The following is a 14,223-nucleotide window of genomic DNA, read 5'->3' on the forward strand; positions in this document are numbered from 1 at the left end:
AGAATACCGTGGAGTCATATCCTGGCTGCCAGAACACTGCCACCCGGATCCGGCTCTCACTTCCCTGGCTGCCCCTTACCCCACCCTTCTGGGCTGTGCCTGCTCCTGCTCTGGAGACCCACTCAGTCAGGAGATAGTAATCATCATGACACATAGATCTAGCTGACCAGCCCTGGGGCTCTCCCTGCAGCTGATCAAGACATGGGGGAACAGTGCTGGAGACAGGGGAAGGGTGAAAGTCCAAAGAGCCCCGATCAAGGACTCAGCAATCACACCAGCCCAGGCCTCTGCCACCCTTCCCTGTGTGACTTTGGGCAGAACACACAACTTCTCTGGAGCTCAGTGACTCCACAATAATCACTAATATTTATTGCCCCCCCCCAGTGTTCCAGCCACCCTGCTAGGCACCTTACATGTCTATCTGACTGAACCCTATATAGCGCTATGGTCTGAATGTTTGTGTCCCTACAAAATGCACATGTTGAAACCTAATCCCCAATGTGATGATATTAAAACGTGGTGCTTTGGGGGAGGTATTTAGGTCACAAGGACTCTAACCACAGAATGGAATTAGTGCCCTTGTAAAAGAGACTCCTAAGGGACACTTTTGCCCTTTTCAGCATATGTGGACACAGTAAGAAGACACCATCTATGAGGAAGCCGGCACCAAATCTACTAGCACCTTGACCTTGGACTTCACCCCTAGAACTGTGAGCAATACATTTCTATTGTTTATAACTTACCCAGTCTAACGTATTTTGTTATAGCCATCCAAATGGACTAAGGCAAAGGCAATAATATTCTTCTTACCTAAAGATGAGGAAACTTGGGCTTTGGAGGATGTGTGACTTACCCAAGGTAGTACAGCTAGTAGGAGACGGAGTCGGGTTAGAATTTAGGTAGTAGAACTTCTTGGCATGATTGTAACCAAGTTTTTCATGCTGACCAACAGCAGAGCAATGATGATGGCGATTGACAGAGGTTCTTCCATGGCTAAGATTTTGGGGACGCCACAAATGTAATAAAGATTCACACACGCTTTAGTGTCTCTGGGTTGTAACAAGTGACTTCATCCACCTAGGAAAATGCAGAGAAAAACTTCCTCGAGAGAGGAGGGGCAGGGTCAGTCTCCAGGAGACCAGGCAGGCTCTCACCTCTGTAATCAGCCAGGATCTGTAAATATAGCTGGTTATCAAGGCAGCCTGCCACACTGTAATTTGTTCCCTGTTCTTCAGAGGTTGAGTGAGGTGACAAGTAGACCAAAAGCCACATACTTGCAAAGTCACCCTTCCTCTGGAGACCAAGAAACAGCAAATTCTTTTCCTGGGAAACAGCTCTATCAAGCAGACATCTGTTACCCTGAGGCAATCAGTATGCCATAACAGTTTAAAAAACAGAGTTTAAATGCTTAAATAAGAAGAAAACAGTTTGCCTATGTTGCAAAACAGTATATAAACTGTGCTGGAATTAGCACAAGGGAAATATTTATCTTCTAGATAATCTCAAAACAGGACCTTTTTTTTGGTTGGTGTATAATTATGTTTATTGGCATGGAAAGATGCTCATGATATATCACTAAAGAAAAAAGCTGGTTGCAAACACCAAATCAGGTTTTTAAAGGGGTCACCGGCTTCACCTCCCCGGCTAGGCTCAAGCCCCCTGTGTGGGTCCTGCAGAAGAAAGAGGATGGGATCGAGATGGGGGGGCAGCCTTCTCCCTGAGAGTCACATTTTCTAGATGAAATGGCCAAAGACTTGCCTGATTTGGCCCAGCCTGATGTAGTGAAAAGGGGGGTGTCCTGGGGTGTCTGTCCTGGCACCACTGACTCAGCCTCTGTGACTTGTGACACATTCAGGAGCTCTGAAGACCGGCTCGCCACTGGCAAGTGAGAGTCGCACCTGCTGCGTAAGTGTGATGGTCTGTGGCGTGCGAGGCCCAGCCTGTGGGAGGCACTCAGGAAGTGGTTGGGACCCTCTGATCCTCTGATCTGTCTTGTTATGACAGCAACATGGGTTGGCTTTTCCCAAGGGGCACCACTGAGGTGTCAGGCTGCGAATGAGATCATTTCAATGTTAGATCCTGGCCCTTTCTGCTTCGTGCACTCACTCAAGGAATATTTCCGGAGTGCCTGCTGTGTGGCTACAGGAAATAGACCTGTTCCTTGTCCGAGGGGAAACAGGTCATAAACTGGCAACCGATAACTAGCCATGTGCCAGGGCTTCGAAGGGCCCACGAGGGGCCCAAGGGCAAAGGCATTACTTCCAGGCATTACTACTGACCTTGTAGCCATGAGGCCACAGTTACAACCTAAATTTTTATCCTCTGACAATGAGGAAAAGGCACAGAAGGAGCTTAAGCAGAGTAATCAGCTGGCCAGGAGGGTGTATGTGTGTGTGTGTGTGAGAGAGAGAGAGAGAGAGAGAGAGAGAGAGTCTCACTATGTAGCCCGGGCATTTAAGGAGAGCCTCCTGCCTTAGCCTCCCAGGTTCTATGACAAGTGTGTGCCACCAGGCCCAGCTAAGGACAAGATGGGGGGGTGTGGAGTGAGGAGGACAGAATGATGGAAGCTGCAGCAGCCGCTGGGTAAAGGACCAAGCAACTTGGTCAGGGCTGTGGCTGAGGAGATGGGAGGCATGGGTGCAGTCCAGCTATGTCTCAGAGAACAATCTAGAGGACTTACTAAGGGCTCATGTGTCAAAATGCAGGAAAAGAGTGGATGTGGTGACCACTTCCAGCTGTTTCTACCCAGTAGCTTTGTGGGAATTAGAAAAGGGCCCCCTTTCTCCAAGTGGTGGATGAACTAATGGTCAACCTGTAACACCCAGCTGAACTGTATCAGCATGGTGCTGGGTGTGGAAGGCCCACCTGAGGATTGTTGCCAACAGCATAAAAGCAGAACTGGAGGGGAAGATGGTGTGCTGTTGATTCTCCTGGAGAAGCTTGTCATGCTGATATGAACTTACCTGTTATTGTCAGAGGAGCTTGGGTCCTTGCTGTCGCTGAGGGTCGCTGCAGTTCTTTTTGGGAGAGTTCTGGTCCTTACCTTAAGGGTTGCTTCCTGGCTCCAGTGCAGATCCCTCAGCCTGCTGGCACAGATCCTTCATCCTGCTGGTGCAGACTTTCCAGATTCCACCACTGACCTTTGGGCCTTCCCAATGCAGATCCTTGATAGAGACTTGCATGAGACATTGTCATGGGTTCTAGGCCTCCAGTTGGACTGGTGGAGGACATTGCCATGGGATGCAGGCCCTCAGCTGGATTCTGTGGGTCTTTATTACATGGACAGATCTCCTGCACTCTTTTCCATTTAATTCTTTGAGTGACTATTATAAAATAATCCTATAAATTATGTATCCTGTATTAAATCTTTTCTCTAGTAAACCCTGAGTACCACACTACAGGTGGAGGCATTACCAGGACCATCCCTCTGACAAAGCATCCATCACAGACATTCCATGCAAGACCCTCCATTGGAGGCCCCAATAAGCGGGCCCTTAGCTTTCTGCCTGGGTGATCTTGGACTTGAAATGCTCATGGTCCTTGTGAGAATCCCAGGAGAGCCCTGGGCTCCGCCCAAGGGCTGAGGCCATTTCACCAAGGAGCCTTCCTCCCTCCTTGCCCAGCCATTGGCTTTTTATAACACTCACTGAACTGTACCCAACTAACATTGTGAAGCAAAGCAGTTTAAAAATCCCCACAACCTTATGACACAAGACCATTTAGAATTTAAATGGATGCAAGTTCTAGAATATCCACAGCCAAAGTGAAAGTAAATAATGACAGAATATGAGACATAACTGTGCTTGCCCAGTTTTCAAACCTTGTAAACAAAGTGTCCTCCCAGCTTCAGAGCCGGGGCCTGGGAGCTGAGTACAATTAATCAGCCCCTGACTCTACAACACACGAAAAGATAGGTGTCCTCATTAGCAGAGCCAGAGGGGAACTTAGCAGACTGACCATCTCTTCTGCGTCTGAGGTCAACTGAGGTTGCAATTTAAAACATCCCTATAACAGAGCACTCGTTCTCATGCTTTTTGAAAGATATGACTTCTCTCCATGTCAACATGGAGCTTAACATCCCGGGATTTAGGAGAAAGGCAGAACAATCCAGTCTGGGAGGGTAAGAGATGAATACAAGCCAGTCATGAGCCATGAGCCCATCTCCCAGGGAAGAATCATTTTCTTTCGTATAGCAGATTTTAGGGAAGAACTCGTGTCATTACCTGACATATTAGCTCCCTCAAGGAAAGGTTAATACCTCATCCTTTTCTCCATCAACATTCTTACATTCACTATTTGGCTTGTGATGTAGTAGGTGTTCATTAACTATCTCTCCTGGGACTATATCAGCGTGCTTGCCACAAGCCCAATATTTATCTCACCCTGGGCTTTCCAAGGTTCATCGGGCAGTAAAAGGACAAAAAGGGAGCTGACTCAGGAGACAGACTGGACTTCAGCCTAACTCTGCACCCACCAGCGTGTGCTTGTACACACCATTCATTTTGGTGTTCTTAGATGTTCTCATCTAAAATGTCTTCGTATATGAGACAAAGGGAATGAAGGACCTGGAAAGGTGCTCCAGTGTGAGCGATTCCTTTACACTTCAGAGGAGAATTCTGCCACGGAGAAGGCAGGATGGGCCAGGACCATGGGGAGGGAAGAGACCACAGCTTCTTCTCAGGAAGCCGAGCAGGACAGCAGCGCAGATCAGGACTGACAGTGAGTGACTGCAGTGAGAGGAGCGGGTCACCCAGCTGCGCTCTCTGCAGATGGGAAGAGGAGATCAGGGTGCAAACTACCTTCTATCAGATAACATCAACATGGGAGAGGCCCGCTGTAATAGGGAATGGAGGGGCCTGCAGCCAATCAGGGATGATATAAGAACTTCGAAATATGATATAAGGGAAATACTATATCCCCCAATCCATTAGATGTCGGATACACCAAGTTCATGCTCTCTAAAACTGAAGAATGAATTCTAGGAACAACGGAGGTTAAGAGTAGGAAATATTTATTGATGGATAGAAAGCTCCTGCCTCAGAGGGCAGAAGGGGAAACTCAGAAAGTGGGTTACCCAAGGACTCCACTTTTCAGGGAAAGTTTTATGGAGCTCAGCCACATGGGTACAATGGGTTACAGCTGTGTTCAACCAATAATAGTATAAGTAGAGCCACCCACATAATATTGATCTAATGGGAAAGCAAGTCTCGTAGCAAGTGGGCGTGGAGAGAACAAAGAACTTTTCAGGTAAGGTGATGGATGTGGGGGTCTTGGTTGCCCACGGAGGTGAGCGATGCCTGTCTAGATTTTATTAGACCAGGAGTCCTCCCTTATCCCTTGGGGAGTATGTGGGCCTGGTCCTTTTGTTATCATGAGGTCTGGCCCCCACGTGATGCATCTCAGGCCACAGATGTAGTGTTTTTACCTCTTGTCTTGACTCTCTGGAGGGCCCAGTATTCCCTGATTACCTATAATATTTGTACCTAACTTAGCTGTCTATAGTATTCCCCCCTCTGAAGAGGCATCCCAGACTGCCATGAGGGGTGAGGGGTGATGACCGTTCTGATTACTTCAGGCTGAAGGGGGCAGCAGTTGTAATTGGCAGTCAGAGACAGCCAAAGAGAGATGACACTCCGCTTAAGGCATTTGCCTTGCAAGATTTAAAACACTTGTGCCCGGGCTGGGGCTGTGGCTCTGTGGTAGAGCACTTGCCTAGCATTGTATGCATGCCTTTTTACTCTGATGCTTGCACAACTGGAGCCTTGCTGACCCTGGAGGGGCTGCCCTCTCCAGGCTGGCTCATTCCTAGATGGCAAACACCTGGAGTGTGCCCTTTGTGTGCAAACCAGAGCAAATAAGCCTTGCATGCCTCCTTTACCAGACTCTCACCCTCGGAGCCACTATGTGCCTGGCCTCATCACCCTTGGCCCAGGTCACGCACAACTGGAGAGTCTTTATACCCCAGAGTCCAATAAAATCCTGCAAACTAACTACTCCTCAGCCTGCTGACGTCACTTGCCTTTCCCAAGGAAATCACAATAAAAGCTGCTACCCACATTTCCCCCGTGTTCTGCCTCCTGTACATTCCCACATGGCCTCGCATAGCACAGTGCGTCCCTTTCTCTCCGTGCAGTGGAATTATCCCTGACCTGTTGGTCATGCTAGACTTAAATAAGACCTACAATTTTAAGACACCTATAAATTCCACTGGAGCATGAATCATCATGACTGTTTTACACACACACACACACACACACACACACACATTGAATCCTGGCACCTCGCACAATTCCTAGCACACTGCAGGCAGAATTTAAATTCTAATTAGTGGGTGGATGGATGCATACGTGAACAGATGGATAGACAGACAAACAGATGTAAGTAAAGGACTGGATAGGAGCATTTATTTGGCTGCGTGATCCCCTACATTTCAGTCTCACTTTTGCAGCTGCTTCAGAGAACTGAATTGTGTATATGCCTCAGCGCTACAGGTGGTACGGACGCAGGTGGTCAGAAAGAGCAAGGAGGGCAGGGGTGTCGTCTTCTGGTAGACACCCTTCTAATGCTAGTTCCTTCATTTGGGGCCTTATAAGGAGATTGTTAGCTGGGTGTGGTGGCGCACATCTGTAATCCCAGCACTCAAAGAGGCTGAGGTCGGAGGATCATTGCAAGTTTGAGATCCGCCTGGGCTACAGAGTGAGCTCAAGGCCAGCCTGAACCACATAACAAGCCCCTGTCTTAAAAAAAAAGAGAGAGAGATTGTTACCTGAAAAGGCCTCTGAAAGGGGCAAAGTCAGAGGGAAGCCTCCAGCTCCCTCAGTCTCTGCCCAGGTCAGACTCTCCAAGGGGAGCCAGCACCCTGCCCACAAATCCCTGCAGCCACATCCCTGCATGCTTCCAGCCAATCCAGTGACAGCTGAGCTGGAAGGCCATGCTGCTTTTCACTTTTACTCTTTAAAATGCATCAATCTCCTCTGCTGGCCAAGGACTGTATTTCTCGGCTCACAGGGCCCTGCGGTGTCCTTCTCAACGTCACTGTCTCACTCCCAGGCCCGAGGGATTGGCATGGAGAAGACAGATGGGGAAGGCCTGGCTGGGAAGCACCTGAGGAGAGCAGAGAACGCCTGTGTTTGCTGTTCCTGATGGCTGCTCTGTTGGCTACTAGGTTTGCAGCAGTGAATGGCTCACCCAAGGCCGTCCCATCTCCAGGCCCAGGATGAAAGAGCAGGCAGCACTGGAGCACAGCAAATGGACAATCAGGCTAGGAAATATGGGGGACTCCCAAGAGGTCTCATAGGAGATCATGAATAGAGTGACTAAGCAAACTGGTTTATCCAAAACAGAACCAGTTAATGGCTTATAATAAATATTATCCCAATATCATTAAAACTGCTGTGTATGTGTGTGTGTGTGTGTGTGTGTGTGTGTGTGTGTGTGTGTCCCTCTGTTTTTTTGAGATAGGGACTTACTATGTAGCCCAGGCTGGCCTCAAACTCACAACAATCCTCCTGCCTCAGCCTCCTCAGTGCTATGATTACAGGCATGCGCCACCACACCCGACCTTCCCCTTTGCTCTTGAAAGCATCCTGGTTTGATTGATAAATTACAGAGTCACTTCAACATCAGGGAGTTTTGCAAATGGGGAAGCCTGGGTCTGGAGAGCGTACAAGCAACAGGGGCTTGTTCTTTGTTTGCATAAATCACAGCTTAAGGCTTAGCAAACATGCTCAGAAAGTCAGCAGCAACCAGATCTATGGATGGCGGGGACAGCAGTTGAAGGGAGCTGAGCCTGCCCGAGGCCCCTGGTGAGCTTTACTTTAAAAGAGGAGTTACCTGGTCTGACTGGGACCACCGGGCCAAGCATGCTCCACTGGCAGCCTCTCCGGGAGCAAGGAGAAAGGGTCGCCCCCAGACGGCGGGATGCTTGAAACACCCCATCTTCAGCACACACCTTGCACTATAGTCCCCTGTGATGCCACCTGGAGCTGCCTTGGACACCCTGAACCAGACCCCATTGTCTTTTTCCCTTCTTAGCTGAGATCTTGTTTCTGTCAAGATCAGCTACTCAATTGTGTTGCATGAAATGTCATGGTTGTGGAAGAACTAGGACCAGCACACACAGACGCGTGCGCGCGCACACACACACACACACACACACAGAGTAATAACCCTTTGGTGATCCTCACACTTCAACATCCCAAATCTTTAGTAGCTGTCAGTGATTCATTTTCTTTTTCCAGCACTGAACTTGCTCTTGATGAGTAATTAAGCCAAAAGGCGACTGTCCTACAGTTTGTCAGGTCAACTCGCACTTGAGTTAGTTTGCCAAAGGAGTTTGGGGACACACACACACACACCCTCACCGGAGAGCCAGAGCCAAGACTTAGAAGGGGTATGTGGCTGTAGGCTTCACCCTGTGGCCTCACATAAAGTTTAATCAAGCTGTAAAATGCTCCCAATGTCCAATGTTGAAGAAATCTCTGTTTTGTGAACTGAAAACTCAAAGCTATTTTTTTATGTAAGATTAGTCATCATGCAAAACTTACTGGCCAAGCAGTTAATAAGATACACATACCCACTAAGGGGTTTTGTACATTTCCATCTTTGCACATTACAAAGCAATGACAACCCTGCACAGTCCTGAGAATAAGTCCCTCTGCTCTGTGAAGGCAGCAGTCCTGGCTTTTCGGGGATCATGTGTTATAAATTCTGGAAGCTCGTTTAGCTGAAGTTTGAGCATCAGGTTGATCTTCCTCCTCCTCCTCAGTTCGCTTGTGTTTTAAAAACAAGTCAGACTTTAAGAAGCGGCTGTAGCTGTCATACTTCATGAGATTGAAGATCTAAGGAGGAAAGGAAAAGAATCTGAAGGCTACAGCTAGTTCAGATCATGAATCATCCTTTCAAGTATTTATTAAATACCTATCATGTGCCAAAGAATACAAACAATGTATAAAAACACACAAAGAAAGCTAAAGTAAAGCATGCTCTAGACAAGGCAGATTTCCCAAATGCTTCTGTCACTATATAATAATTATCTCAATGAAATATATAGCTTAGCCTGTCATACAAACAAATATATCTTTATTTTCCACAGAGGTATAGATTTGAGCAGCACTGCACTGACTCATACCCTTGTATCAAGAAAATCTCTGCTGTGTTTGGATAGATTATGTGATTCTCTAAGAGCTGGAGCAGCAACACAGAAACCATTTACCTTCAGAGGCATGGGGTTAAAAAGGTCACTTTTTGTCATCAGATGACCTCAATCTTATTAAGACTCCCAGTAAGTCTGGCAGTCGAGATCTCAAATGAACTGATGATCAGGCAAGAAACAAAAGCGGCTATTCAGCGGAGGGAGTGGGGGGGTCACCCTAGGGTCTCAGCAAGGAGAGGCTGTGGGGACCCGTCTCGGTTAGAGAGAACATCAGCTGGCAGCAGAATGCAAACCTCTGCTCACCCGGACAGCGAGGAGTGTCTCTAAGAAGAAAGACTCTAGGTTGTACTGGTGGCTGAGGAAGCCCCTGACCATGCGTAAGGCCTCAGGATTGGAGGGCAGCGCAGAGCCTCCTCTGACTGCACTGGGCTTCCTTGTGAGCCCTGGTCCCCAACTCCAGCATCCCACCCAACCCTGTGCCACCATCCTCTTCCCTGACTCACCCTACAGCATGAGTAGGGGAAAAAAAAAAAAAAAAAAAAAAGCAAAAAGGAATGCATTTCCCTGCTATGGGGGGAAATAATCTCTTTTTGAGAAATTCCTCACCTCCCATCCCTCTCTCTGACTCTCCAGCTTTCAGGACATTCTGCAGGCGAACAGCCACGCAGGAACCCAGATGCCGCCCCTCGCAGCACCCACACAGGCTCAGCCGGGTGGAAAGTGCCAGAGGTGCCCAGAACACGGCTCACTGCCAGCCGGCATCGTCAAGTGGGTGGTAAAATCCTGACATCTTTTAAGCCCATCCTCTTCTAGCACACACACAAACTATTTTGTAAATTAAACAGCTGATGGATCCTAAGGCCTCAGAACATCTGCTTGGGGGATGGGAAGAGCCTCAGGAAAGAACTGGAACTCTTGCCCTTTACACCTTCATTTTCCCAAGACAGCTGCAACTTTAAGAGAACCAAACTCTAAGTCATTTCGCCCTAAGCAGCCCAGACTCAGGAGAGCTTTAAGATGTCGGTGTTTATTAGTGCCTGCCTTTTCCCTGGTGCCCTTCCAGACCTGCCCGAGCTCTCTTGAGCAGTTACATATTTTGCAGCAATCTTGTAATCCTAGGTGTGATTATAATGTGCTGAGGTTTGGAGAAATTATATATTTAAACAAAAATACAAAGGCCACGGCCAGGAATGAGGCAGGAGATAAGGAACACCATTACCCTCTGGCAGCCAACCACCCACAGCATGCATCCCCATCCCTCGGCACCTGCACCATTCAGCCCTTCCAGGCGAGGGCTCGCAGAGGGAACTTTTAAATGCCCACTAAGTTCAAAGTCCAGAGCACGCACGCAAAGTGTGACACATGGAACCAGCTTCACGAGGCCCCACCTGGCACACAGCCTGTACCTCCACCCCCTCCCTGAAGTCCACAGCAAAGGGGACCCACCGATCAGGAGCAGGATGCGGTGCGACCCGCATCTGGCATCTCATCTGCAGTCTCTGTGTGTGGGAGAGGAACATCCTGTTTGCCTGCAGTGACTCTGAAGCTCAGACTTCAAAGGACAGAAGAGAAGGACTGTGCTGGAGGCACCCAGGGCCAGAGGAGGCAGGGAGGGTGGAGGCTGCTTAGGCTGAGAGTGGTGCTCAGGCCCGTACGGGGTTGCCAAGAGATCCCAAGAGGCTGCAGGCTCCTCCCTCCACTCCATCAGTGCCAGCTCAGTGGGAGGGGGCTACAAACTGTTTAACAAGGGCTACTCCCTGCCAGGGCAGGTGTGAAATATCCTGGGAGGCAGAAGCCTAGGCGGGGGCCTCCAACCTCACCACCTGGGGTACTACAGAGTCAGCAGAGGCAGCTGTGGTCACCAAGCCCAGAAAGACTTGAAAAAGGAAAGGATGTGGTTCCCACAAGCCTCAGCTTCTGGGCTGTGAGCAGCTCAATAGCTCTACACAGGGTCCAGAGACCAGCTGCCCACTGCCAGCTGCTGAGGGCCTCTCGGGCACTGGCTGGGAGCATGTACCAGCAGGAAGTCCCACTGCAGAGCAGAATGCTCTGAAAATCTCTCTAAAGCAATGTACCCAGCTACCCACAATTGCCTGGCTTACCTTAGGGCAAATGGCCACGAGGGGTCAAATAAATGCTGCCCAGCGAGTGACCGGAAACCACCCAGCGTGCGCAGCAGAGGCTGGGAAAATGACCCAGGCTGGGACTGAGCTGCACCAGCCACAGTTGCAGCATTCCCTCATGTAACCCCACGATGTCCTTAAGGGCCCTGACTTTACAGGGGTGGGGAATGGGGGCTTGGGGCTCAGAGCTTGGGGCTTTGCTTGATGGTGTGCACCGATCAGCTCTAGCTTCCATAACTAGTGCCACAGATACAAACTTCCTCACTGCTGTGGAGACTAGAAGTCAAGATTAAGGTGCCAGTGAGTCGATTTCTTCTGAGCCTCTCCCCCTGGTTTGCCAATGGCCATCCTCCCCTTGTGTCCTCATGTGGTCACTCCCCTGTGCGTGTCTGTACCTTAATCTCTTTTTTTTTTTTTTTTTGAGATAGGGTCTCACTGTGTAGTCCAGGCTGCCCTTGAACTCATGGCCTGTCTCGGCTTCCTGAGTGCTGGGATTACAGGTGTTCATCACCATGCCCAACCTTAACCTCTTTTTCTCACACGGATACCAGTCAAACTGGATTAGGGCCCACCCCGATAATCTCACTTAACTTTAAAAACATACCTCCGAACACAGTCACATTCTGATTTTTTGGTTCAAGGAATCAAACTCAGGACCCTGCGTCAACCAGGCAGGCACTGTACTGCTGAGCTATATCCCCAGCTCCCACGGTCATATTCTTAAGTACTTGGCTTTAGGACTTCAATATATAAACTACATGGTGGAGAGGGAAAAACTCAGCCCATAGTTGTGAGCAAGGGGCGATGGGATGTCAACCCTGGCAGGCTGACTCTCGAGCCCCCACTCCTAACCACTAGGCCATACTGCTGCTCGTGTGGCAGAACAATGTGTAGTCATCACAGATGAGGTTGAGAGCTGAGTCCAGAAAACTTTTGTGCATGTTAAATGATTAAATACTACATATAAAAAGTGCACTAACTCTAAAAACAATGGTCCCCAAAAAAGGTTGTGTCTGTGTGTATAGAAAGGAAGTAAGTCTCCCTATAGGTCAGTAGTGGGTTGAATAGTGTCTGCCCCTCCCCTCCGCCAAATGATGTCTACCTGGAACCTCAGAATGTGATTGTATTTGGAAATAAGGTTAGTTAAGGGTGTCAAAATGAAATTATCCTGCATCCAGGGTGGCCCCAACCCAAGGAGTAGCGTCTTTTTTGGAAGACAACAGGACACAGAGAGACACACTGGCCAGATGCAGACAGAGGCAGAGATTGCAGTGACACCGCTACAAGCCAGGAACAGCCAAGACAGCCAGCAGCCACCAGCAACCTGGAAGCTGGGGGAGACAAAGAAGGCACCTCTCTAAGTCTTCAGAAGGAGCACAGCCCTGTGACAACTTGACTCCGGATTTCAAGGGTCCTAACTTTCAAGAGAAGTTTCTGCTGGCTTGAGCCACTCAGGTTGTGGTGGTCAGTTATCACAGTCCTAGGAAACTAGAACTAGTTACTGATTTGAATTTACTCCTACTCAGGCACAGAAAATGAGTTACTAAGCCAGGATTCTCTTATGGGGAGACTTGGCCTCACCCAGAAGGACCGTGAGTGCCACCTGCTCAGAATCTTTGGGTTGTCTGCAGGGAAGAACAAAAGAAAGTAGGGACAAATCTGGGGTGAGGAGGAGGCTCAAGGTGGGCAGAAGGCATTGGAGTGGAGCCTAAGCAGGCAAATGGTCTGTGACAGGCAGCTGATGAGGCAGAAAACTCCAGCTGGCGGCTGAGTTGCAGTCTGTGTCTTTATATTTTGGCCAAGACAGCTGCGGCTTAGCAAGGTCCCGAGTTTTGGCAGCCAGCACATCTGTGAGCCGAATGTCTGCACTGTAAACTGTTGAGCACCACTGCCTTGGGGTCCGGTCCTGAAGGCTGACAGACGTAGGACTAAGAGGAAAATGAAAGGGTGCGTGCAGGACTCCGCATCAATCTTCCAACACAGGTCATTATACGCCTGCTGCAAAGCCCAGGGGTGCAGCAACTGAGATCAGGATTCACCTTTCAGCAAGGATGACTAGCCATGCAGCGCTCCAACCTTGGACAGTTCACATGGGACGAGCCAGGAAAGGGCTCCACCACAGAAGCACACAGATCCACAGAGAGAACAAATTGCTTAACATTTCATCACGGCCTCGATTCATTGCATTTCAAACTTAATCAATATCTTAACACCTCTCAGAAGACAAATACCTTAGAAGATCTAAACAAAACATGTATCTCCTTTCTTTTCAAAATAGCCCACCAGGTTATTACAACATGCACAAGGAGAGAAGGAAAAAAAAAAAAAAAGAATCCTTCAGTGCAGTGTTAGTGCGATTTTATATTTGTTTCAAGTGTTTGGTTTGGTTTTTGCAAGAAAATTGCTGAGGGTCAGACAGGCAGCAAGCACTGCTATCTCTCAACAGCGGTTTGGAATGTATCCTTTGTCCCGCCCACCTAGGCTACGGACACAATTTCCTGGCCACATGAACAGGCAGGAAGTGGAAAGGAAGAAGATGCCCCTCTCTCTGCAGCCCTGGAGACAGTCAGCGGGGCATCATGGAGGGTACACAGACGTGCAGAGGCAGGGTGCTGCCCACCCCGAGATGCGGACAAGCTCTCCCTCTTCTGAAACAGGAATGGAGTGGGCACAGGTCTGACGGCGGCTGGCATACAGCAGGTGAGAAGACAACACAGCTCAGATCAGCCCTGGCCCTGACACACCCAAGTAAGTCACAGGGAAGGGGCGGTCACTCTGGAGCGCACCGCTGGCTGGCAGACAGACCTGGCAGAGACGGATGATGTGCCGGAGTGGGATCGGCACTCTAGAAAGAGGCTGGGCAAAAGTGGAGTCAGAAAGACCCACTGCAAGAGGGGAACTACACTCCCCGTGCCGCACATGAGAGGCAGGCTGTCCACTCTCTCC

General features: G+C 49.1%; 1 protein-coding gene and 1 long non-coding RNA gene across 3 annotated transcripts in view; one reads left to right on the top strand and one right to left on the bottom strand.

Annotated features, from left to right (window-relative positions):
• LOC102009994 overlaps window positions 1–10,013 on the top strand; it is a 17,013-nt gene extending 7,000 nt beyond the window's left edge. The window contains exons 4-5 of the long non-coding RNA XR_264922.2: window positions 621–710; window positions 9,788–10,013. This is a non-coding gene — a long non-coding RNA (uncharacterized LOC102009994). The remainder of the gene's footprint in view (window positions 1–620; window positions 711–9,787) is intronic.
• Rgs10 (regulator of G-protein signaling 10) overlaps window positions 8,396–14,223 on the bottom strand; it is a 30,350-nt gene continuing 24,522 nt past the window's right edge. For both annotated transcript variants that reach the window (XM_005412158.2, XM_013508591.1), the window contains exon 5: window positions 8,396–8,840. In XM_005412158.2, the coding sequence (XP_005412215.1) occupies window positions 8,694–8,840 (147 nt within the window). In that variant the 3' untranslated portion in view covers window positions 8,396–8,693. The remainder of the gene's footprint in view (window positions 8,841–14,223) is intronic.

The sequence above is a fragment of the Chinchilla lanigera genome, unplaced genomic scaffold (assembly GCF_000276665.1).
Source record: "Chinchilla lanigera isolate Chin_1 unplaced genomic scaffold, ChiLan1.0 scaffold00150, whole genome shotgun sequence".
Classification (NCBI taxonomy): domain Eukaryota; kingdom Metazoa; phylum Chordata; class Mammalia; order Rodentia; family Chinchillidae; genus Chinchilla; species Chinchilla lanigera.